Source organism: Euleptes europaea, chromosome 1, assembly GCF_029931775.1.
Source record: "Euleptes europaea isolate rEulEur1 chromosome 1, rEulEur1.hap1, whole genome shotgun sequence".
Classification (NCBI taxonomy): Eukaryota; Metazoa; Chordata; class Lepidosauria; order Squamata; family Sphaerodactylidae; genus Euleptes; species Euleptes europaea.
Window position 1 is genome coordinate 13,845,629 of NC_079312.1, and position 26,747 is coordinate 13,872,375.

The following is a 26,747-nucleotide window of genomic DNA, read 5'->3' on the forward strand; positions in this document are numbered from 1 at the left end:
CAAACTACCAGCAGGTATTTCTTCGGATCTGTGGAGGGGACCCTTCAGGGTTCTGAAAACGGGGATCCTTTTTAATTTGACCTGGGAAAAACTGTGATGTCCTGTTCTGAGTTTTTCTTCTGTATCATGATATCCTCCATTTTGGTCCAGACATGAAGCCTGAAAAAGGACCATGTTCTCTGTAGGACGTTCCAGTCTTCCCTGAGTCATCCTAGAAAAATTTTCTCCTTTCCTCTCTTGATAGATCAAAAATTCCCTCTTTCTCTCCTCCTCACATAGATGATGAGGCCTTGAAGGAAGAGGAAGGCTTTGCCTCAAAAGAAGCGCAGGAGAGTTTACCCGGAGGATCTCAAGAGAACATTTCCTTCCCAGATGAGCGAGGTGAGAGTCAATATCCTTTCCTGTTGGGGAAATAGAAGAGACAGAGCCCAAAATGGTCTCTTCTTTGTGCCCTGAAGTGAGTACGTTATCCTTGAGGGGGAGATTTGGGTTGGGAGTAAGTTCCCTACCCCTTCTCATACCTTCCCCATTTCCTGTCCCCCCCATGGACCCCACCTTGTTTTCTTTTACAGCAAAGCAGGTTCCCCCCTGCCCATCCCCCCCGGAAGCAAAACAAGCCAGGCCTCAGCTGTCAGTGTGATGCTGCTCAATATTTTATTAGTTTTCAGTATGAAACAAGGGGACTTCTGGCATCCAGGCAGACCTCCTGTACAGAAACAAGCCTCCAGTTTCTTCCTTCACTCTCCAAGGGATCAAAAATCCCCAGAGACAAGGCTCAAGAGGCCTATGTGAATGTGTGGCAGCATAGGCGTAAACTATGGGGGGGCTTGGGGGCTCGAGTTGTCCAGAATACAGGTTGCGCATCAAAACGATCAGATGTTGTGGCACAGCCATTTCCATTAAAACCAGCCACAGCTTTTCATGTCGGGACGATCCATCAAACTATCGGCCGATCAGTTTTTTAAGTATCCCCAGCAAAATATATGCAAATCACTTTTTAGGCAAATTATCTTCCTGGCTAGAACAGGAAGAGCTAATTGGGATTGAACAAGCTGGGTTTAAGAGAGGGGTTTCTACTATGTAGGAGCCCCGTGGCACAGAGTGGTAAGCTGCAGTACTGCAGTCCAAGCTTCTGCTCACGACCTGAGTTCGATCCCGACGGAAGTCGGTTTCAGGTAGCTGGCTCAAGGTTGACTCAGCCTTCCATCCTTCCGAGGTCGGTAAAATGAGTACCCAGCTTGCTGGGGGTAAAGGGAAGATGACTGGGGAAGGCACTGGCAAACCACCCCATAAACAAGTCTGCCTAGGAAACATCGGGATGTGACATCACCCCATGGGTCATGAATGACCCGGTGCTTGCACAAGGGACCTTTACCTTTTTATCTTTTCTACTATGGATCACTGTCTGGTCATTCAACATATGGCGGAGAAATATGCTCCAGTTAGCCCTGCTCCACTTTTTGCCGTTTTCGTTGATTTTAAAGCGGCTTTTGACTCAGTTTCGAGAGAGCGCCTCTGGGAAAAGCTTGAACGTACATCTATAGACTGGAGGCATTTAATCCTCCTCAGAGCCCTGTATCAAGGCACCAATCTCCAAGTGAGATATAGCAAACAGGGTCACCTTTCGGACCCCATAAAGACCTCTAAAGGTGTCAAACAGGGCTGCATATTAGCCCCTACACTGTTCAACTTCTACATCAATGATATAATTAAATTCTTTCAAGATCCCAATCTTCATCCACCAACCTTGGCTCAACGACCAATCCCTATACTGCTTTATGCAGACTATGTGGTCCTCCTTTCCAGAACCCCGATAGGACTTAGGAGAGCACTAAGGAAACTGGCCACTTATTGTGCCAGGGAACTCCACGAGATAATTGGTTCTCGTAGGTTATCCGGGCTGTGTAACCGTGGTCTTGGTATTTTCTTTCCTGACGTTTCGCCAGCAGCTGTGGCCGGCATCTTCAGAGGAGTAACACTGAAGGAGGTCCTTCAGTGTTACTCCTCTGAAGATGCCGGCCACAGCTGCTGGTGAAACGTCAGGAAAGAAAATACCAAGACCACGGTTACACAGCCCGGATAACCTACGAGAACCAATGAACTCTGACCGTGAAAGCCTTCGACAATATTTCCACGAGATAAATTACCAAAAGACCAAGGTCATGGTCTTTGGTAAGCGTCCCAAAGTTAGAACCTGGAAAATAAATGACTAGCAAATTGAACAGGTTACTAAGTTTAAGTATTTAGGAGTGATTATCCAATAATCTGGATCTAGGAGTGCCCACTGCAAGCATGCAGCTGATCAGGGCCAAAGATCTGTGAACTCCATACTTAAATTTCATCGATCCAAGGGTGGGCAATTTATACCAGCTGCTTTGAAACTATTAACTGCAAAGACCTTGGCCCAACTTATGTATTGCTCAGATACCTTGAAACATGCATAGCCTCCTTAGAGAGGGTTCAATCTAAATTTTTAAGGACCATTCTCCAGCTTCCCCAATGTGTTTCTAATTCTGTGGTTCACTTGGAAACAGGGATGCTTAGAGTGGAGGATAGGATCTGTACGGCATCCATCATAAAATGGCTCAAACTTAACAAAAACCCTCAGGGATTGTCGTCATTGATATTACATGACAAATTTCACTCGTCATGGTTTGCAAGTGTCCAAAGTAAATTAGCACATCTAGGTTTTTCTACTCACTCTATATTAGAACTAAGCTTAGACCAGGCTATAACATCAGTTAAACAGAGAGTTAAGGACATTGGACGCCGATTAGACTTGACTAGAACACCATCCTTTATTTCTTCAGCCACAACTAGATACCTGATGGCACCAGCCACATATTTGCTTTCCCTTGAAGCAAATAGACATAGAAGAGCATTCACACTTGCCAGATGCTCAGCATTGCCCTCAGCCTCACTAGAGGGTCATTATAAAAAAATCCCCAGGGCTCAAAGATTTTATCTGTGTGGCAGTGGGCAAGTTGATACCACAGAACACATCTTACTGTTCTGCCCTCTTCATGAAAATGCTCGTGCTGAAATGATTTATCCATTGTTGGTAAGATTCCCAGACCGGGAAATTGTTAAGCGGCGAGAACCCCCAGGTTACAACTCAGGTTGCCAAATTTTGTGCGGTCTCTATGAAGCTTCGTAGACTCCTGCTAGAATGATGCTATTGGTACTTGTTGCACTTTTTTTCTACCCCCATCCCTTTTTATGTAAAGTGTTCTTAAAATTTATATAAATATGTCTCATTTCTTAAAAATGCTCTTTTACATTGTTCATGCGAGGTTTATTGTTGTATAGTTTTTACTGGTCTGATTGACTGTACCAATAAATATTATTATTATAGTAATAATAGGAAATAAGTGAAGCTGAATGTTTATTAACTGTTCTTTTTTTATGGTTTCAAGAGCAAGGGAATGAAAGACGGAATCCCTTCCCCTCCCCACCTGCTTTGGCCCTCTGCTCTGGTCCATGTCCCCATCCAGGAGTCCTTGGCTTCTGGTTAGAAATTGCAGAAGCTCTTATAGGCTAACCAGTGCTCCTCCTCAGTGCTTGTTCCCTGGGGTCTTACTTGATTTCTGTCTCTCTTTTCCAGCAGGCGATGAGTTGGAGGCAGAGAATGAGAGGGAACCAGGAGGGGTGTCTGCAGAAAAAGAGGAGGATCTGGAGGCAGAAGAGGAACCTGGGAATCAACAGGGAGCCAAAAAGAAGTGGAGATGGAAAAAGGAAGCAGAAAGGAAGCAGAGAAAAGCCAGTGATAAGAAAAGTCAGAAAATCCAAACAGGTGAGAAACCTCATAAATGCATGGAGTGTGGAAAGAGCTTTAGTCGGCATGGAGGCCTTGTAATACATCAAAGGATTCACAGTGGTGAGAAGCCATATAAATGCTTGGAGTGTGGGAAGAGCTTCAGTCAGAGTGGACACCTTCGATTACATTGCCTGCTACACAGTGGTGAGAAGCCATATAAATGCTTGGAGTGTGGGAAGAACTTCAGTCAGAGCGGACACCTTAGATTACATCGCCTGCTTCACAGTGGTGAGAAGCCATATAAATGCTTGGAGTGTGGGAAGAGCTACAGTCAGAGCGGGAGCCTTACAATACATCGCCTGCTACACAGTGGTGAGAAGCCATATAAATGTTTGGAGTGTGGGAAGAGCTTCAGTCAGAGTGGAAACCTTAGATTACATCGGCTGCTACACAGTGGCGAGAAACCATATAAATGCTTGGAGTGTGGCAAAAGCTTCAGACGGAGCGAACACCTTAGATTACATCACCTGCTGCACAGTGGTGAGAAGCCTTATAAATGCTTGGAGTGTGGGAAGAGCTTCGGTCAGAGTGGAAACCTTAGATTACATTGTCTGCTACACAGTGGTGAGAAGCCATATAAATGCTTGGAGTGTGGAAAGAGCTTCAGTCAGAGCGGAAACCTTACAATACATCGCCAGCTACACAGTGGTGAGAAGCCATATAAATGCTTGGAATGTGGAAAGAGCTTCTCTAGGAGTACGTATTTAACCGTACATCAACGGATTCATACTGGGGAGAAGCCATTTAAATGCTCAGATTGTAGCAAGAGATTTTCAAGAAAATTAATCCTGAATCAACATAAGAGGATACACACAGGGGAGAAGCCATATAAATGCTTGGAATGCGGAAAGAGTTTCTCTCTGAGTATGTACTTAACTAGACATCATCGGACTCATACTGGGGAGAAGCCATATAAATGCACAGATTGTAGCCAGAGCTTTTCTGGGAAATCCGGCCTGAATAAACATAAGAGGACTCACACAGGGGAGAAGCCATATAAATGCTTGGAATGTGGAAAGAGCTTCAGTAGTGGATCTGGCTTAAGTTTTCATCGACCACTTCATACAGGGGAGACTCCATATAAATGCTCTGATTGTAGCAAGAGTTTTGCTCACCAATCAAGCCTTAATATACATAAAAGGAGACATAGAGGGGAGAAACCATATAAATGCTTGGAGTGTGGAAAGAAATTTAGTAGGAAGCAAAGCCTCATTGGACATCAAAGTGTTCATACAGGGGTGAAGCCAAATAAATGCCTGGAGTGTGGGAAGAGCTTCAGTATGAAAGCGAAACTTAGTCGACATCAGAAGAGTCACACAGGGGAAAAACCATATCAGTGCTTACAGTGTGGGAAGAACTTCATTTGGAAGGACAGCCTCACTTTACATCAGAGGAGTCACACAGTGGAGAAGCATTATAAATGCTCAGAGTGTGGGAAGAGTTTCAGATACAGCTCAAACCTTAGTCGTCACCAAAAAATTCACACAGGGGTGAAGGCACATAAATGCTCAGAGTGTGGGAAGAGCTTTAGGCACAGCACCAGCCTTACGAGTCACCTAAGGATTCACACAGGGGAGAAGCCATATAAATGCTCAGAGTGTGGGAGGAGCTTTAGTCAAAGTGGAAGCCTGAAGTTACATTTCCTGCTTCACACAAGTGAGAAACCACATCAGTGTTTGGAATGTGGGAAGAGCTTCAGACGGAGAGACTACCTTACTTCACATCAACGCATTCACGCCACAGTGAAGCCCTATAAATGCTTGGAGTGTGGGAAAAGTTTCAGTTGGAATACTGCCCTTACTCATCACCAAAGGAGTCACAATAGGGGGAAAACTGAATCTATTGAAGATGGAAGTCCTCTGTGTGGGCCAGGGAGGGGTAGAAGTGGGACATCAGCTCCCGGCTCTGGATGGGATGCAATTAACACCTGCACCAACAGGTAGGAGCCTGGGTGTGACTCTTGCTGCCTCCCTTTCAATGGCAGCACAGGTCACAAATGTAGCTAGGGTGGCATTCTTCCATCTTTGCTGGGCTAGGCAGCTGATGCGCTACCTGTCTTGTTCCAATGTAGTCACAGTGATCCATGCAATGGTCACCTCCAGGTTGGACTACTGTAACTCACTCTACGCAGGGCTACCCTTGAAGGCTGCTCTGGAAACTTTAGCTGGTCCAGAATGCAGCAGAATGGGTCCTTATGGGGATCCCACGGAGTATATCCAACTGTGCTCCGCCAGCTTCACTGGCTCCACATTGAATACTGGATCAGGTTCAAGATTTTGGTACTGACCTTTTAAAGCCCTGATCGGTCTGGGGCCAGCGTGGTGTAGTGGGTTTGATTCCCCAGTCCTCCATATGAGCAGCAGACACTAATCTGGTGAACTGGATTTGTTTCCCCACTCCTACACCCGAAGCCAGCTGGGTGACCTTGGGCTAGTCACACTCTCAGCCCCATCTACCTCACAGGGAAGGGAAGGTGATTGTAAGCCAGTTTGATTCTCCCTTAAGTGGTAGAGAAAGTTGGCATATAAAAAACCAACTCTTCTTCTTATCGTCTTCTTTTATCTGCAGGGCCACCTCTCCCAGTACACCCCCACAGGAGCATTATGCTCATCTAATAACAGATTACTTGTAGTCCCTGACCCTAGATATATCCAGCTGTCCTTGACCAGAGCCTGAGCTTTTTCAGCTCTGGCTCCAGCCTGGCGGAACTCTGTCAAATGAGACCTGGGCCCTGTGGGACTTTGCTCAGTTCTGCGGGGCCTGCAAGACTTGAGATGTTCTGCCAGGCCTGTGGTTGAAGACAGCAACGGTTCCATCTTAGCTGGCCTCCCTACCCTATCCCTCCTCCTCCTGACTGTTTGCCTTATTATTATCAACATAAGAGGCAACATCTGGAATTTTTCTGAAATTTTTAGATTTGTTAAAAACTTTTAAGGATTTTAAATAATAGGTCTATAAAATTAGGCATGGTATGGAGAGAGTGGACAGGGAGAAGCTTTTCTTCCTCATAATACTAGAACGGGGTTAACTGCTGAAGCTGGAGGGTGAGATTCAAAACAGATAAAAGGAAGTAATTCTTCACACAACGCGTAGTTAAACTGGAACTCTCTGCCCCAGGATGTGGTGATGGCTGCCAACTTGGAAGGCTTTAAGAGGGGGATGGACATGTTCATGGAGGAGAGGGGTATTCATGGCTACTATTAAAGATAGATACTAGTCACGATGCATACCTATTCTCTCCAGGATCAGAGGAGCATGCCTATTATATTAGGTGCTGTGGAACACAGGCAGGATAATGCTGCTGCAGTCATCTTGTTTGTGGGCTTCCTAGAGGCACCTGGTTGGCCACTGTGTGAACAGACTGTTGGACTTAGATGGGCCTTGGTCTGATCCAGCATGGCTTTTCTTATGTGCTTAGTGTAATTTATATGGTATTGCTGCTAAGAAAAATTGAAGGCAGCAGGAAAAGAGGAGGAACCAGCATGAGATGGATTGACTATGTAAAGCAAAACATCACCCTCAATTTGCAAGACCTAAGCAAGACTGTTAACAAAATGACATTTTGTAGGACATTAATTCACAGGGTCACAAGGAGGCAGAAGCAACTTGACCGCACTTAGCACACACATACTGTATTACTTTGATGTACTGTTGTATGCATTGTTATTTTTCTGGTTGTGGGCTGCCCTGAGCCCGACTCTGGCCAGGAAAGGGTGGGATAGAAATCCAAGAAATGAAATTAAACTTCACAGCGAAGCATTCGCACAGAAGCGAAGCTGACTAAATGCTGAGAGTATAGCAAGAGCATATAAATGCAGACTTCAAGAATCCCTCTAATTTCAAGCCCAACTGGAAGTTTGCAACATTTGCTCGTCATCAAGACACTTGTAATAAATACGTCAGTCTCTTTGATGAACTTGCATTATAGTTTGTAATATTTTGAATGATCATTGACTTCTGTTTTCATTTAATTAGTTTTTTCCCTTCATTTTCGTCCTTTTTAGTTGTTCATTGTTTAGGCTGTTTGCAGATCTGTTGTTTTATCATATCTTTCTGATGTCATTTGTATGTCAGAATAGAACAACAAAAAAAGGAACAACAAAATTTAGATTCATCACAGGTTGATGTACACACATCCGGAAGCATTGTTCATTTTGCATCAGATTGTGTAAGCAACTGCCCATGTGGAAAGACCCGAAATTGAGGTTAAGTATTGACATCAAGCCACACAAAATATCAGATAAAAATATTTCATTAGGTTTATTTCTGGAAGTGTTTCTATACTTTTATTTATGACCACTGAGGAAGGCTTACTCAGGCCGAAACGCATCTGGTTAAGCATTGGTCATGTACATTGTTGTGTCAACTGTGCATAGGAATTTTATAACCGTAATTTGTACGTCATCAGCATTTTTAGGTTGAGATAAATTGTGGCTTGTAACATACAGTATATTTACACCACTGAAGAAGGTGGAAGCCAAAACACTTTTGTTGTTTTGGAATAACTGAGTACGTGACAAATGTGTTGGTTGTTCTTGATGAACTTGTTAAATGATAAATACTTGCCTCGTTAGAGCCATGTATTTATAGTATGTATTGGTTTACTGGGTATTTAGCATTGGAGAAACTGTTTCTAGTGTGTTGTGTTTACTGTGTGAATATATTTCATTGTTATTATTAAAGTGTAGGTTCTCCTACATTTTTGGAGTGAGCTTCCTCAAAAAATTACTTAGTCTGTTTCTTTGAGTTTTCTGTTGCCCCCTCCTTTGGCTTGACCTTGAACCAGTTACACATTATCAGCCTAACCCAGTGGTCGGCAAACTCATTAGTCAAGAGAGCCAAATATCAACAGTACAACCATTGAGATTTCTTTTGAGAGCCAAATTTCTTAAACTTAAACTATATAGGTAGGTACACTGTTTATTAACTTAATAAACTTTAATTAAAGTTTTAAGTCTTAATTAAACTATAAGTACACTGAATAAAACTTGATATCATACTTAATAATGATCTTATTTATTGATAAAAATGAAATTGTAAGTAAGGTATCCATAAAATTAAATCATGACAATGACTGACAAACACTTAATGTGAACAATGGCCTTGCATCTCCTTGGAAAGTTTGGGTAAATCAGGTTTGTATGTTGTTGTTTTTAATTTTAGGCATGATTACAGGTTCTCATCAATAAGACAACTTCTCAATTTACTCTTGATAAGGTTCATGCTTGAAAACGATTGCATGAATATGTAGAACCGAAAAGGGAAAGAACAGCAAACGCTAGTAGAGGAAGGGAGGGGGGAGGAATGGAGAAAGGAAGGAAGGAACTGGGAAAGGAAAGAAGGAAGGAAGAAAGAAAGGGGGGAGGGATGGAGAAAGAAAGGAAGAAAGGAAGGAACTGGGAAAGGAAAGAGAAGGAAGGAACTGGGGAAGAAAGGATGAAAGGGAGGAAGGATGGAAGGAAGAGTGGGGGAGGGACAGAAAGGAAGGAAGGAAGGAACTGGGAAAGGAAAGAGAAGGAAGGAACGGGAAGAAAGGATGAAAGGAAGGATGGAAGGAAGGAAGAATGGGGAGAGGGACAGAGAAAGAAATGAAGGAAGGGGGAAAGGAAAGAAGGAAGGAACTGGGGAAGAAAGGAAAAGGAGGAAGGAAGGAAGAATGGGGGGAGGGACAAAGGAAGGAAGGGGGAAAGGAAAGAAGGAAGAAACTGGGGAAGAAAGGGAGGAAGGATGAAAGGAAGGAAGAGTGGGGGAGGGACAGAAAGAAAGGAAGGAAGGGGGAAAGGAAAGAAGGAAGGAACGGGAAGAAAGGATGAAAGGGAGGAAGGATGGAAGGAAGAGGGGGAGGGACAGAAAGAAAAGAAGGAACTGGGAAAGGAAAGAAGGAAGGAACTGGGGAAGAAAGGATGAAAGGGAGGAAGAGTGGGGGGAGGGACAGAGAGAAAGGAAGGAAGGGGGAAAGGAAAGAAGGAAGGAACTGGGGAAGAAAGGATGAAAGGGAGGAAGGAAGGAAGAGTGGGTGAGGGACAGAAAGGAAGGAAGGAACTGGGAAAGGAAGGCAGCCTGGAGCTGGACTTTTGGGAGCCGCCTGAGGGGGGCGAGGAGGAGGAAGGCGGCGAGGAGGAGAGTTTACCCCTTCCAAGTGGGCCAGTGATTAAGGCGCCAAATCCGCCCCCCGCCCTGGAAGTTCCCCCACAAGATCTCGGCCGGGCAAGACGCGACCTGCGCGGGGGGCGGGAAGGCGTTGCGCCAGACCGGCTCCAAACTCTCAGTCTGAGGCTCAGGGAGGGCAAAGCGACCCAGGAAGCATCGCCATCCCCGCCTGGGGCAAGGCGGAGCCAACAGGAGGAGGAGGAGGTGGGGGGGTGAGAGGTTGCCCAGCTCCAGTCGCCCATAGAGACAGAGGAGGGAAGGCGACGGTGGCTGAAACAAGGACTGTGCAGCCGCGCCTCACTCCTCACCGTGGAGAGAAGGAAGGGAGGAGGGAGGAGCCCCCTCTCTGCCAAACCAAGGCGCGCAGCCGGGCGGCAAGAAAAGACGGGGGGGTGGCAGCTGAGGGGCTCTTGTCGTTCTCCGGCCGCCGCCGCAATGGTGGGAGGCGGGGACGGCACTGGGGCAAGAAGGAGGAAGGGCCATTCCTTCCTCTCTCGGAGACCCTCCCGCTGCTTTGGCCAGCTAACCTATCTCATAGGGTTGCCAATATCTCCTCATACATAATGTAACCCCGTTATTACAGATCCTATCCTCCACTACCAATAGAAATAGCACCCTATCCTCCTCTACATGACAGCCCTTCAAATACTTAAAGAGTAATCATATTCCCCTTCAAACTCCTCCAGGCTGAACATTCCCAGTTTCCACAGAACTGGGAAGAAGACCCGTCCATTTATCCTATGACTGCTTCTCTTACTCAGGAGTCTTTGGTGAGGTCCCTTGTCAAAAGCCTTTTGGAAGTCCAGGAGGAGGAGGAGAAGAGGTTTTTTTATATGCTTTGTGGGTTTTACTGATTGTGTTGTTAAGAAGAAAGAGTTGGTTTTTATATGCCAACTTTCTCGACCTTTTAAGGAGAATCAAACCAGTTTATAATTACCTTCCCTTCTCCTCCTCACAACAGACACCCTGTGAGGTAGGTGAGGCTGAGAGAGCTCTAAGAAAACTGACTAGCCCAAGATCACTCAGTAGGCTTCATATGGAGGTATGGGGAAACCAACCAGGTTCACCAGATTAGAGTCTGCCGCTCATGTGAAGGAGGAATCAATCTTGGTTCTCCAGATTATTGTCCACCACTCTTTTTTTTTTTATAAATTTTTATTGATTTTTTAAAGCTATAAATTCTCCATAATTTTGACAACAGCGTAAAAATAATGTCACAATCGCAATTATATTGATTGTTGTCTTAATTACCATTAAACATAAAAAATATGACAACTTCCCCATCACCTCCATCTACCTCTTAATAAAGTATTATTAGCCTTCGTTAACATATACTGATCCTAGCATTAATTTCATTCTAAAGTTTCATGTTTTATAAAGTTTTACATTCTGGATCAAAATAAAAAGTAGCCTTCCATTATTCCCAGATCTTGTACATTATCACAATGATTCCTTCAATACTCCCCTTTTCCCCAGTTTCTCCAACTCCACCAGTTCTAGCGTTAAAATGATTTAATCCCTTTATTCTGAAACCTTTGTCCCTTTCCATTTAACATAAATTTAAAATAGCCATGCCACCCGTCCACACTGTCAAAGCCTTCCAATCCAGCAATCATATTTAAGTCAATCCTTTAACCATGGTCTAATACTTCCTTCTGTAACTGAAATAAGTCAGTCAGGTATGGGAACAAGATTTCTTTGTTTTCTCTCATTTCCTCAGGCAAGGTGCATATCCAAAAATAATTCTTTCTGGGCTTAATCCCCATCGTGGCTTCAATCTGTGTTCCTTGATCTGCTCTCTTCTTCCTTGTATCCACACGTCCTTCCATGTCTTTTTTAAATGAAAAGTCCATTTCTTGTATGTCTGGTCTCTTTGTCGCCGGCTGGTTACTTTCTTGAACTTCTGTCTTCTTCTTTATATCCTGATATTCTTCTGTGACTTTTTGGGCAGAAGAATCCATTGCTTGTATGTCCATATTTGTAGTCATCATTTGAATTTTCAAGACTTTTATGTCTTCTGTAACCAGATTCAACTTCTGATTACATACCAGTGATGATTGGTCAAGAGTCATCATCACTGAAATCAATTGAGCCATCTGTGTAGAAATCTGTTTTAATTGTTTAATTGTCGCCTCAGAATATTTAGCAAACATGTCCTGTACTTTTTTTTCCATGATTGAATTCAGTAGAATTCCCTTTGATTTCATAAGAGCAGGGCTATGTATTTAGCCAGATCAGGGAGAGGCTCCAGAGTATGTAACTTTATTAAAAATTTGATGGTCATCTAGCAGGAGTCCAGCATGTAGTTAATAGAGAATACTTTATTGTCCAACTTAATATCTTTTTCGGGTTGAAAAAATAAGTATTTAAACTTAAAAAAACTTTTTAAAGTTAAAAATACCAACGAGTTTTACCAGACGCTCTAGATCGGCTGAGCCAGGAAGTATTCCAGGGATTACCTAATCGTAGACCTTCTATCGTCTCTTCTCTATGGTTATTACCTTCAGGAGTGGTTTTGGTGTAACACGAGTAAGACGAATTTCCGGTCTTACGACCTTCTTCCTGTTGATTTGTAGAGCAGTGGAGAGGTAAAGCACAGAGTCTTCCGGTCAAAGGATCCTCTTTGTTGTACACGTGGCTGGAGGACCTTTTTTTCCTCATGTAACTTCTCAAAAGTTCCTCCCTCCCCTTCCTTTAAGAACGCGTCGGATTGGCAGATCTTACATCAATCATTCAAGCTCGTTGTTTTAATTTAAGTTGATCAGTTTGATAAGGCTCCTGCTGCTTTATCTGATGGATCTCATACAACAAAATCATCCAGTTCAATTAAGGGAGAAAAACGGTTACCAGGAATATTTTCTTCAACCCCCTGTTATTCGATGACGCCAGTGAAAGACGAAGGATTCTTATCTACTCACTTGGGCGCCCGGAGGTGAGGCTTTAATCTTAATGTAGTCCTTATGATGTTTATAGGGTGCTGGAGGGTAGAGTCTAAAGCCGAAGTTGCGTGCTGGCGATTTCAATCCCTTCGTGCCCACGGGACCAAACGTCTGAAACTCCGGGGGGCTTATTAAAGCTACCTCAGAGTATTCAGGAGGTCAAACCGCATATATGGCTGCAGGGAATTCCTGCCTCTCAGCCCACTTGCAAGGGCTGGGTTGGGGTGCAATAAAACACCCCAAATCACACGCAAACTTGGATACTCCCCAGGAGCCCCTGGGAAGACGCAGCACTCAGCCCAGCTCAGCACCGGAAGTTCATTGTCCACCACTCTTAACCACTACACCACGCTGGCTCCTGGATGGCTATTGGATCAGAGTAGGATGGCTACTGGATCACATATGTTAACCTGCTCAAAGAACTTCAAAAGATTGGTGAGGCAGGACTTATTTCAACTTTGCAGAAGCCCTCCTGATTTTTCCCTTATTGTACTTTGTTCCTCAATGTGATTACTAATAATGTCTTTAATAACAGTTTCTACTAATTTGCCTGGAACAGTTGTTAGTGGGGTTGCCAGGTCCCTCTTCATCATCAGTGGGAGATTTTTGGGGTGGAGCCTGAGGAGGGCAGAGTTTGAGGAGGGGATCAACTTCAATGCCATAGAGCCCAGTTGCCAGAGCAGCCATTTTCTCCAGGTGAACTGATCTCTCTTGGCTGAAGATCAGTTGTAATAGCAGGAGATCTTCAGCCACCACCTGGAAGTTGGCAACCCTAGTTGTTAGGCTAGTTAGGCTGCAGCTTCCAAACACGCTTGTATAGTAACTTCAAGGGTAACCAGGACCAAGAGAACACAGGCAGGATAATGCTGCTGCTGGACTTGATGGACCTCGGTCTGATGCAGCATAGCCTTTCTTATGTTCTTATGACCAAGGGAAGCCCCACAGGTAGCCTTGGGATCTTTGGGAATGTGAACATTGGGTCTTACGATAGATTTCAGTAATCACAATATCCTTAAATTTTTTAACGTGGCCTCAACATGTGTCGAAAATCTAATTGCTTGGCTTTTTCAGACATCTGGTGTTTCTCTTGAAATTCAACTGTCACAAAGAGTTGACAGATTTAACTATGCACGTGACTGTCCAGCACTCCCATTTTCAAACCACCCACCACGCACCCTACGCGGCAACCAAAACTCTGAAAGAAAAGGGCATTACGAACTGTGTTGAAGACACAGTGTTATCTATACCCCAGTTTTCCCCAGTGGGGACCCAAAACAGTTCACAACATTGTTCAGCTGCCCTCTGCTTATCCTCACAACAACCCTGTGAGGTAGGTGAGGCTGAGGGAGTGACAACCCCAGAGTCACCCAGGGAGCATCCACGACTGAGTGTGAATCAGATCCTGGGTCTCCCAGATTCAAGTCCAACACACTACACAACACTGGCTCTCAGTCACGTACAAACTCTGTTTCTGTGAGGCCAGACAAACGTTCAGCACAAAGGAAGCAGATCTGAAGATGTAATTGGGGGCAGATGGGTTCAAGAGAGAATCCATCAGGCTTGTTAATTAATTTGCATGATTCACCTCTGAATCTAGAGATACCAGCCTCCAGGTGGGGCCTGGGAATCCCCTGAAATTACAGCTCATCTCCAGACTACACAGATCAGTTCCCGTTGGGGTTGCCAGGTCCCTCTTTGCCACCAGTGGGATGTTTTTGGGGCAGAGCCTGAGGAGGGGAGGGACTTCAATGCCATAGAGTCCAATTGCCAAAGCATCCATTTTCTCCAGATGAACTGATCTCGGCTGGAGATCAGTTGTAATAGCCGGAGATCTCCAGCTAGTACCTGGAGGTTGGCAACCTTAGTTCCCCTGGTGAAAATGGAGGGTGGAATCTATGGGCCTTGGTCTGACCCAGCATGGCTTTTCTTATGTTCTTAGGGTGGGATATGCTCATGACAGGCAGGTAGATAGTAACAGGTTAAATATTTACATGAAGTGTCTTTCATATAGGAATTTTTTAACATGGGGAAATGCCTGTTGATTTGCCACAGAGCAACGGTCCTATCTGGACCCATCATAATAAAATCACTCACACGTATTTGAGTAAATTGCTAAGCAGTTTCACAGAAAGAGCAGATAATTCATCGAAGTTTTCATCTTGTTGTAAACCGCCCTGAGCCCTGCTTGGTAGGGGGAGGGCAGCATATAATAAAATTTTTATATTATTTGTAGCAATGGGCTCAGAACTGTTATCGCCTTCCTGACAGTACTTATCAGTTTGGGCAAATCACACATTCTTTTAAGTTTAACATACCACCTGAGAAGATGAATTGATATATATTTTCCCCGGCCCAGTAGCGGATATGAATGGCAGCTTTGGATGAGGATGGAAAGGCAGCAGGTAAAGAGGAAAACCCAACATGAGATGGATTGACTCTATAGCGCAAGCAACGGCCCTCACTCTGCAAGACCTGAGCAAGGATGTTAACAAAAGGACATTTTGGAGGACATTAATTGATAGGGTCTCCGTAAGTCAAAAGCGACTTGACGGCATTTAACACACACACGTTGGTATTGAGAGGTTGACTACCTCTCAATATGGAGGTTCCATTTTGGCACCATGGCTAGAAGTCACTGACGGACCTCTCCTTCATGAATGTGTAGGGTTGCCAGGTCCCTCTTCGCTACTGGCAGGAGGTTTTTGGGCCGCAGCCTGAGGAGGGCGGGGTTTGGGGAGGGGAGGGACTTCAACGCCATAGAGTCCAATTGTCAAAGCGGCCGTTTTCTCCAGGTGATCTGATCTCTGTCGTCTGGAGATTAGTTGAAATAGCAGGAGATCTCCAGCTAGTACCTGGAGGTTAGTCAACACTAAACAAAGGTTACTTATGCTGAATAACGTTAGTTGCAGAAATAAACAGCACACAGCTCAATATTACAATAAATAGAAGCTATTTAGTAATGTATAAGGCCGTGTTGGCGAACCTATGGCACGCGTGCCCGACCTGGCACGCGTAGCCCTCTCTGCCGGCACGCGGGTAAGTGGCTCGGGACGGGACCGAAAGTCCAGGCGGGCGAGGCAGCGACGGATGGAAGCGGTGGAGAGAGAGCCAGCCCGCTTCCCGAGGGACGGGGCGAGGAACCGGCAAGCCAGCAGCCAGGAAAAGACGGAGCGCAGAGACGCGGCGGCGCGCTGCCGCACCCCAGCTGTAGCCCCGCCGCCCGGTCGCGCCTGCGCCAGTCAGAGGACTTGGCTGGGGGCGTGGGGAGGAGGGCAGGATGTTTCAGCCCTCCCTCTAGTCCCGCCCCCAAGACCTTATTAGGGCTGAAACATCCTGCCCTCCTCCCCACGCCCCCAGCCAAGTCCTCTGACTGGCGCAGGCGCGACCGGGCGGCGGGGCTACAGCTGGGGTGCGGCAGCGCGCCGCCGCGTCTCTGCGCTCCGTCTTTTCCTGGCTGCTGGCTTGCCGGTTCCTCGCCCCGTCCCTCGGGAAGCGGGCTGGCTCTCTCTCCACCGCTTCCATCCGTCGCTGCCTCGCCCGCCTGGACTTTCGGTCCCGTCCCGAGCCACTTACCCGCGTGCCGGCAGAGGAGGCTCCACCCCCACCAAAGGTCGACCACGAAGCCTCTCCTCACCGCCCCATTTCTGGTTTATTCCCCCCACACACACACACACAAGAGAGGTGGTGTGTGAGGTAAAGCGCCACCCTCCCCCTCCCCCTCCCCCTCCCCTCACAGCACGGCCGGGTTTTGAATGCGCGCTCGAGGGCCGGCAGCGCCAAGGCGGGCGGCGAGGAGGAGGTCGGGGGTGGGGGGTGGGGAAAGCAATGTTTGATTCAAAACTCTGCATGGGGGGTTATTGGCCATTTATGAATGGGAGGTTTTGCATTGGATTTGCCATTCAGATGCACATTTTCCCCATCCAGATCCTCAGAACTCAACAATAAGCCCCCTTGCAGAGTTTTTTTTCAGACGGAACCCTCTGAATATAGAGCAGGTTTTGCTTCATATATTTGCCTTAGGGTTGCCAGGTGTCTCTCCCCCAATCATTTACCTCTTTCCCTGATGGTTCAGTTACAAATATCAAGTTTCACTTTGAAGAAGAGTTGGTTTTTATATGCCGACTTTCTCTACCACTTAAGGAAGAATCAAACCGGCTTTCAATCACCTTCCCCTCCCCACAACAGATACCCTGGCCATTTATGCATGGTCAGTTTTGATGTTCACTAAAAGCTCTTTTTTAAAATGCAAATTTAAAACTGCCTATTCACGGTCTCGAAGCAAAAGGAGAAATTCCACCCCTCCCACTCGCCTGCTCCTTTGTTCCTGTTTGCATAACCATTAGCATGTGCATAGCTAACCCGCCACTGTTATTTTGCATGGTTCCTTCAGGGGGATTCTTCAGGTTAAATTGCCGTGTTGGCACTTTGCGATATATAAGAGGGTTTGGGGTTGCAGTTTGGGCACTCAGTCTCTAAAAGGTTCGCCATCACTGGCCTATAAACTTCGTTTATGGGATAACATATATGCTTTCATCTATCTATCTATCTATCTATCTATCTATCTATCTATCTATCTATCTATCTATCTATCTATCTATCTATCTACACTATATATATAATATATATATATAAACACTCATAGGTGTATGAGGTGCTATTCTCAGGTATGAGATAATAGCATCAGCCACATATATATTCTGCACACACATGGAAGCTTTGGGAACATTGGTTTCCCCAACTGTAAGAGGCCAACAGATTACATGGCTTGCCTGGTACGGGCTTTCCCCAGTAGAGAAAAACAGTGTCTTACCTTCACTGTTAGGAATGTGGATCACAAGACCAAGGGCTTGCTTAGAGACAGGCTGGGGCAATCTCTATAGTCTATTCTAATGAGATATTGGAATAGACACCCAATGTGCATTGAATCTACGCAATTGTAACGCCCCTGACCAGAGGCGATAAAGGTTTTTGCAATCCTTTGTTCGGTGTGGGAAGTGTCCTGCGCCTCGGGGCAGTTCTCACCTGGTATGTCTATTGGGCCTCATAAACAGACTATTTTGAACCATCAACCTCCTACTGTGTTATTGTCATTGGGAATTGATACAATAACTCAGGCACACTTCGTTTGTGGTCATGGCCAAGGCATTGGGACGACTGCATAAGAGACCAGCCGCCCGTGGGGAAAGCTTGGAAGCAGAGGAATAAGGGAGGAAGGTGCAAGATGGGAAAGATCTTTTCCGACAAAATCTCCGAGGATTTATTGTTGCAGGGCCTTCTCCAGCTGCGAACTACATTTCCCAGAAGCCCCTGCAAGCCAGAAAGAGGTTCGTCTAGGATTTTCTTGGTGTAGGAGTCAATCAAGCGGAGTGAGCAAACATTCAACCCTCCCCTTTTTTTTAGTCGCCTTCCGGATTTCGAGTGAAAGGTTATGGAATTGAAAAGGGTCTCTCCTCTGCCGCGTTTTCCCTATGGGGAGGGAGAATTGGGCTTTTGCATCTTGGAAGGAATTGTGAGTTTCTGAGATCTTGTGCAACAATGAATGAATGAATGAATGATGAATGAATGAATGCGTGGCTGGCTGGCTGGCTGGGTGGGAGGGAGGGGATGAAGACTTGTGGATGAACTGAATGAAGGAGAAACGAAGAGAAAGAGCCGGTGGGATGGAGGGAGCCTGTGGGGAGAGAGATTGAGGCTTAACGCACTTGTATATATGTTTCATGTAACCAGTCCGAGTCGATTCTCGTTTCTAAAGACCCCCCTTTTTTAAAAAAATAATTTTTATTTTTTATGGTTAGCGCATTACCTTTGTTACTTTTTGGTTAGCACATTACCTTTGTTACTTTTTGCAGGACAATGATTCAGCTCAAACCCAACCCCTTTCTGACTATATATTACTCTTCCTACACACTTGACACTGAGAGACACTGTCCTTCAGTGTGACTCCTCTGAAGATGCCGGCCACAGCTGCTGGCGAAACGTCAGGAAGGAAAATACCAAGACCACGGTCACACAGCCCGGATAACTTACGAGAACCAATTTTTATTTTTCTTCATTTAATATATCCAAAAAATCAATATAATAATAATTATGATAATAAAGAAAAAAACATATATCATTCCAGTTTGACAATCAAATGACTTCCCCCTCTCCCGTCAAAAATTAAATTGTATAATCTTTTGCTAACGGAACTAATCCCAATATTATTTAAATGTATCTATTCTTATCATATCCAACATTATGAAATCAATACCTAGTATAAAAATTAACACAAAATATAAGTAAGGGATTAGATCAGTGAGTATCCTTTAAATGGTCCCGTTAAAAAGTAATTTTCACAGTACATTCTCCAAGCCTCCCCATTCCCCCCAAAATTGTTCATTATCATTATCATTCTGATTTATCAAGGCTGTAAGTTTCGTCATCGTCAATTCCAGCATCTTTTTTATCCAGTTAATGACCCCTTTTATTCCTTTAAGTTTGACATCCAGCCACCCCTCGTAATACAAAACCTGACTGCAGTACGTTCGCTGCTCTTTTCAGCCCCAGATCTTTTCAGATGAATCTGGTGAACCGGGTTAGTTTCCCCACTCCTATACATGAAGCCAGCTGGGTGACCTTGGGCTAGTCACAGTTCTCTTAGAGCTCTCTCAGCTCCACCTGCCTCACAGGGTGTCTGTTGTGGGGAGGGGAAGGGAAGGTGACTGTAAGCTGGTTTGGTTCTCCCTTAAGTGGTAGAGAAAGTCGGCATATGAAAACCAACTCTTCTTCTTCTTCCTATTATTATTATTATTTTGCTGACAGGTCACAGCTGATTTATGGCGACCCGATAGGGTTTTCAAGGCATGAGACACTCAGACGTGGTTTGCCATTGCCTGCCACTCGTCATAACGCGGGTATTCCTTGGAGGGTTCGAGCCTGCATCTTTGTGGTTAATGTTCTGTGCCCCACATTTCTCTGTTCTCCTTTAAGGATCACGGTTTGGTCTGAATTTATTTTAGCTGTGTTGGGGAGGGGAGAAATAGAACAAAGATATAAGGAGTGTATTTAGCCCCACTGGATGCAAGATTTAGAGTAGCACAGGACACCTCTTTCAGACAAAGATGTTTAAAGCAGAATCATTGTGTGAAAATGCCACCTCTATGTATTGCAATATTTAAACATGCAAAACAGTAGTTTTTAAAATTGCTGCTGACTTGTGTAGTCTGTAGTGTTTTTTTCCTGAATTCTGGGAATGAGGCATGTCCGCTAATATTTGCCTTTCAGAGGCCTCCAATGTCTTTCGAGGAGGTGGCTGTGTTCTTCACGCCGGAGGAGTGGGCTCTGCTGGATCCGGCCCAAAGAGCCCTCTACTGGGAAGTCATGTATGAAAATTACGAGTCTGCCATTTCTGTGGGTAAGGGCCTTTTCCCTTTTATCATGAGCGTGGACGGTGAGGGTAGGGAGGAACATACTAGTCTTGATGCATACCTATTCTCTCCAGGATCAGAGGACCATGCCTAATATATTAGGTGCTGTGGAACACAGGCAGGAGCTTCCTTGTTTGTGAGCTTCCTAGAGGCACCTGCTTGGCCACTGTGTGAACAAACTGCTGGACTTGATGGACTTTGGTCTGATCCAGCATGACCTTTCCTATGTTCTTCCAGAGTCCCTCTTTCACTTCAGGACAAATGCTCATCCATCACAGAGGACAGAATGTGCCTCTTCCTTCCACATGTGTCACAGGCCCTCCAAACAAATGCCTTAAAAAATTCAGAATTAAATGTATCCGAGCAGAGCCCTGCAGGTCCATTTCTCTTCCCCAGCCCTTCCATTTCGGCAACTCTTGGTTCTCCCACGGAGGCTCAGGAACATTGGGGAGGAGACTGGAAATTGGATAGGAGGGGGTTCCCTAATTCAGTGTCAGAGCTCCTGTTCTGCATGGGGCGAGTCCCTGGTTGAATCCAAGGGAATGTAAGCGTCAATAAGCATGTGGACAGGAATGAGCCTGTGGACATTGTGTATTTGGATTTCCAAAAAGCTTTTGACAAAGTCCCCCACCAAAGACTGCTAAGCAAACTTCATAGTCATGGGATAAGAGGACAAGTCCTCTTATGGATTGAGAGTTGGCTGAAAAATAGGAAGCAGAGAGTAGGAATCAATGGTCAGTTCTCACAATGGAGGAAGTGAGCAGAGGGGTGCCTCAGGGATCTGTGTTGGGACCAGAGCTTTTCAACCTGTTCATCAATGACCTGGAGTTGGGGTTAAACAGTGAAGTAGCCAAGTTTGCAGATGTCACCAAATTATTTAGGGTGGTTAAAACAAAATCGGACTGTGAAGAGCTCCAGAAGGATCTCTACATACTGGAAGAATGGGCATTAAAATGGCAAATGAGATTCAATGTAAGTGTAAAGTAATGCATATTGGGGCAACAAATCTCAACTTCCCATATACACTGATGGGATCTGTGCTGGCAGCAACAGACCTAGAAAGGGATCTTGGGGTGGTAGTGGATCGCTCAATGAAGATGTCAACCCAGTGTGCGGCTGCTGTAAAAAAGGCAAATTCCATGCTGGCCATAATTAGACAAGGAATAGAGAATAAAACTGCTGATATCATACTGCCCTTGTACAAATCTATGGTGAAACCACACTTGGAATACTGTGTACAGTTCTGGTCACCACACCTAAAAAAGGATATTACAGAGCTTGAGAAGGTGCAGAAAAGAGCAACCAAAAAATGATTAGGGGACTACAGCAACTGTCCTATGGGGAGTGGTTAAGACGCTTAGGGCTGTTTAGCTTGGAAAGAAGGCGGCTAAGGGGTAACATGATAGAGGTCTATAAAATTATGCATGGTTTGGAGAGAGTGGATAGGGAGATGTTTTTGTCCCTCTCACATAATACTAGAACGCGGGGTCATCTGCTGAAGCTGGAGGGTGAGAGATTCAAAACAGATAAAAGGAAGTATTTTTTCACACAACGCATAGTTAAATTGTGGAACTCCCTGCCCCAGGATGTGGTGATGGCTGCCAGTTTGGAGGGCTTTAAGGGGGGAGTGGACATATTCATGGAGGAAAGGGGTATTCATGGCTATTAGTTAGAATGGATACTAGTCATGCTGCATACCTATTCTCTTTCTTTCTTGTATCAGAGGAGCATGCCTATTATATTAGGTGCTGTGGAACACAGGCAGGATGGTGCTGCTGCATTCGTCTTGTTTGTGGCTTCCTAGAGGCACCTGGTTGGCCACTGTGTGAACAGACTGCTGGACTTGATGGGCCTTGGTCTGATCCAGCAGGGCCTTTCTTACGTTCTTATGTAAAAGGGTGTCAGACAGGAAGATCTTTGGGACAGGGCCGGGAAAAGTCCCCTGCCTAAGGCCCTGCAGAACCACCCCCTGGAAACATCCAAGCAAGATCCAGGAGAGCCAGCATGGTGTAGTGTAGGACAATACCTCGTGTGGCGTGCATGCAGGAAGCATCATTACATACTAGAGAAACCAAGCAGGATGCCTTGAAGGGTGGTCCCTAGGCATTAGGAGAGGACTGCTGAGAATAAAATGCTTCTTGTTTTAATTATCGCCAGCTCAGATGGGGTCCCAGTGGGAACCAAGCCAGGCCCACATCCACTCTGTTCTGGATACCCTCAGAGCACTCGGTGGGCCCAAGATGGCTGGGAGTTGGAGCCCCCTCACTGTTCTGCAGTTCAGGGAATATCTTTCTGGTCATTTGGAAGAAATACAAGGGGCTCTTCTGCCTCCTGCAGCTTTAATCCCCTTGACAGGACCACCTCTTACCGTCACATCCCTGGAAAATAGACAGGATATCCCAGTTTTTCATTCCATGCCTCTGAAAAATCTACTGCCTCACCCGTCCATTTCTATTTCTTCACATTCCTTCTTTCCATTGTGTCTTTTTACAGCTTCATGCTGATTTCAGAGCAGGTATCTTGTAGGTAGCTTGAGCATTAGAAATAGCTTTCCCCTCACAAAGCCGGTGTGGGCACATTCTTTGTGCACAAACATCTGTGGAATGACTAAATGCCTTCACAATGCTTTCTGTCCCCCCTACCCCACCCGGAAGGACTTCGGGTTCCTGGGCCATTCCTCAACTCCGAGCAGCATCCAAGCGAGATGGTCTTCCTCCAGAGCTCTGAGAAATCGGGACGGTGTGCTGGTGTCCTCTTGTCTGGTAAGGACTGGGGGAAGCGAGGCAACAAAGTTGCCATTTTAGGGTATTTCTTAGAATTTTTTCTGTAGGAACATTCCTGTTCAGTTCTGTCTAATGAAGGACACAATCCGAGTAAAAGGCATATGGCTGTCATTGCGGGTAGAACTTCCAGAAAAGTAGCCATGTCGGAGCCCAACTAGACATTACAGGTAATGCACAGCTCTTCCAAGAACCAGCAACTGCAGGTCTGATTTCTCCCCTGTCCCCATGTGATGAGTTCTCCATATCACAACCTTTGTGCTGTGCAGTGGGTTTATGGCTCAGTGGTTAGAGCCCCTGCTTTGTATGCAGAAAGCCCCAGTTTCAGCCGTCAATATCTTCAGTGAAGGGATCTCGGGTAGGAGCTTCTGGGAAACATCTTTCTCTGCCACACACCTGGGAGAACCTCTGCCAGTCAGAGTAGATTTTTAGCTAGATGGACCACCGGTCTGACTCGCTGTAAGACAGATTCCCAAATTCAAATTCTTCCCCCCACACAAGTATAGTAAATACCCACTGACGTTAGATTATTTGAAGTATATATAAGAAAAAAAATGTCTTTTTCTCTTGATTTGTTCCATAGCTGCAGAAGGATCTTCTGTTCCCAAAGATTACTTCCACTCTTGCATAGTGAAAGAGGAGTTTGTCCAGGACTCTGAGGAAGCCGAAATACCAGCAGGTACGCTCCCCGCCCCCCCCAGAGTGCTGCATAGATTCTCCACTGGCTTCCTGTTATAGGAAATTTTTTTCTGCATGATTCTTGGGTCTGACATAGGTCTATTTTAGTTTACAGAATATCTTTGAGGGGCTGTTTTTAATCTGTTTTTTATCTTTTGTCTATAGAATATCTTGGAGGGGCTGACTTTTAAGACAGAGGCACCAAATGTTCAGTTTAGCTGCCTGTGCCTCTCCTTAGAAGAACCCCCGAGTTTGGTAAATATTGGGCCAGGGTCTTCAATTTTATAGGCCCCCATTTTTCCCTCTTTTTGGGGGCCCAAAAAATTGGACCCCCTGATCCAGTCTTTACCAAACTTGGAGGTTCTTCTAAGGCGAGGCACCGGCACTTGTGCTGCAAATTTGATGCCCCTACCTTAAAAAACAGCCCACCCATATCCCTGCAAAGATTCCCACCAGTTTCATTCGAGGCATTTTGCCTTGATTGAAGCCTATAGAATCCCCAAAAGCCAAAAAAGGCATTTTTTTTTTTTACTTTTTCTGGTTTGGGCTTTTTTCAGCGCCAGTCAAATGGTGCTTTTTTCAGTTTGGCATATCCGAATGCACACCCCTAATCTCCGCTGCGTCCAGCCAATTTATTATTTAGATGTCATGACATGTAAATAACCGTCTGCAGAGGTTGCAGAGCAGGGCTTTCCTGCTTCCATCTTCTTCTGCATTCCACTAAGCCCCCAACATCTTGTTCTGGGGATGGGGTTGGGGTCCCTTCAGGGCAAAGTGGGGTCTGAGGGTAAGATAGGGGAACTGGCAGAAATGTCTACCCCCTCTTTCACAAACAAAAATGCTGTTTTGTTGGAGGAACAGCGTCATTCGATACATGGTGTTTGACAAGGAATGTGCATGGGAAAGTAGTTCTGTTCTTTAGGCTGCTTTCTCCTGATGCACCTTAGCACTGCAGTGATCGAGTTATTATCTATTTTGGGTTACTGAGTCCTCGATGGGGCATAAATAAATATCACCAAGGCGTAACTTGACCATTGGCAGAATGACACAAACCATAAAGATGTTAACTCTTTGAACCTCTGTATTAGTAATCTGCAAGTCAGTTTTGAGGTCAATCATTTCACTCCCAATGAGTGGTTGTTTGTTTTGGGCTTCTGAAAAAATATACTACCAGAACTGAACAGCACTCAGCGGACACCAATTTATCACAGACAAAAGGAAATCAGTATATTGTTACACATGTTCTACTTCTGCGTGGTGAAGTGGATAAGAGCAGTGGTTTGGAGCAGTGGACTCTAATCTGGAGACCCGGATTTGATTCCCCACTCCTCCACGTGAGCAGCCGAGGCTAATCTGGTGAACTGGGTTGGTTTCCCCACTCCTACACATGACACCAGTTGGGTGACCTTGGGCTAGTCACACTCTCTCGGCCCCAAATATCTCACGGGGTGTCTGTTGTGGGGAGGGGAAGGGAAGGAGATTGTAAGCCGGTTTGATTCTCTCTTAAGTGGTAGGGAAAGCCAGCATATAAAAACCAACTCTCCTCCTCCTCCTCCTGTTAGAGATGAGAATTTGCAGGGACAATGATTCCCCGGGTCATTTTCTTTGTAGGAGAGAGAGTACTGGAAACTTAGATTTTTTTTTTTTTGCTATCTGCTTTATTTAAAGATAGATGAGTAGAGCACAGGTGGAGCCAAAGAGAGACTTCTGTAGAGCAATAGATCCACAGTGGTGGCCCCGTTTTTGAAATGCCTTCCTCCATGAGGCTCGCCTGGCCCCTGCCTTACTTTCCTTTTTAGGCACCAGGCTAAAAAGTTCCTTTTTACCCAGGTTTTTAATTAAGGGGTTTTGTCTTTTAAACATGTCAGGGTCTGCTTCTGGACCATGGATCATTTTATCTACATCGTTTTAGGCTGCTTGGTGTGTATTTTAGTTATATCAAAACCAAACTTGTGCTGAGCCAGTGAGTTATGCAAAGAAAACAGCACTATGGCCAAAAAGCAAACTTATCAAATTGCAACCTATTCCTGCTAACATACACTATTATATAATATTTTAGAAATGGTTCTTTTCCACATTAGTTTTGAGCAGTCCAGTGAAAATGCTTCCAGTTGTCCAGTCATTGATATCTAGTCCACTAAAATCACAAAAAAAGTCCAATCCACTGCGAGAAAAGGATGCTGGCTTCCTTTTTCCTGAACTCTTTCTTTCATCAGCCGCCCTTGAGAGAATTGGACCCGCTCCTGGAGAAGCTGGACTTGAGCACGAAGCTCTTCAATTTCTTATTCAGCAGTTCTTTTCCCATTACACACGCTGTCATTCTTAACATCACATCGGAGACGCTGTTTGGCTTACCTTCCGAATCGGAAGACGATCTTTGGCCATGTGTATTTTACACTGTTGTTAAGCCCTGGCTTGTTTTAATTGTGTTGACCTGTTTTTTATTTTTTAAAAGTCTTTCTTTTGCTATCTTAGTTGTAAGCCACCTCGAGCAGGTCTCTGGTAGGGTTGCCAACTCCTGGTGGAGCCTGGGGTGTGTGTGTGTGAGGGTTTTGGGAGGGCAGGGATCTCAGCAGGGTATAATGCCATACAGTCTACCCTCCAAAGCAGCCATTTTCTCCCAGGGCACTGATCTCTGTCTTCTGGAGATCAGTTGTAATTCGGGGAGATCTTCATGCCCCCACCTGGAAGCTGACAACTCTGGAGAGGTGGCATATAAATTTTCTAAATTAGTAGATGACTCCACATCAAGTCCTCAGAAGGAGATCAGCCAACTCTCAGCAGGGTCTGTCTGGATCTCTCTTTACATTTCTTAAACTACGCTTTCTTCCCAGACACAGGCACACATCTTCTCCCCCCCATACCTCATCTGCAGCAGAGACTAGAGTCTGTCTCCTCCAAGTCCTGATGTTTGCTTTGCATGGAGTCATTTCTTAACATTTCAGGCCCACTGAGAAGATATCTACAGTAGTAAAGA

At 45.3% G+C, this 26,747-nt stretch overlaps 1 protein-coding gene across 1 annotated transcript in view; it reads left to right on the top strand.

Annotated features, from left to right (window-relative positions):
- LOC130493533 (zinc finger protein 665-like) overlaps positions 1-24,728 on the top strand; it is a 32,312-nt gene extending 7,584 nt beyond the window's left edge. Inside the window, exons 7-13 of the mRNA XM_056867299.1 lie at positions 280-381; positions 3,605-4,381; positions 4,802-5,559; positions 20,170-20,335; positions 22,967-23,074; positions 23,676-23,771; positions 24,718-24,728. Of these exons, the coding sequence (XP_056723277.1) occupies positions 280-381; positions 3,605-4,381; positions 4,802-5,559; positions 20,170-20,335; positions 22,967-23,074; positions 23,676-23,771; positions 24,718-24,728 (2,018 nt within the window). The remainder of the gene's footprint in view (positions 1-279; positions 382-3,604; positions 4,382-4,801; positions 5,560-20,169; positions 20,336-22,966; positions 23,075-23,675; positions 23,772-24,717) is intronic.
- The last annotated feature ends 2,019 nt before the right edge of the window (positions 24,729-26,747 follow it).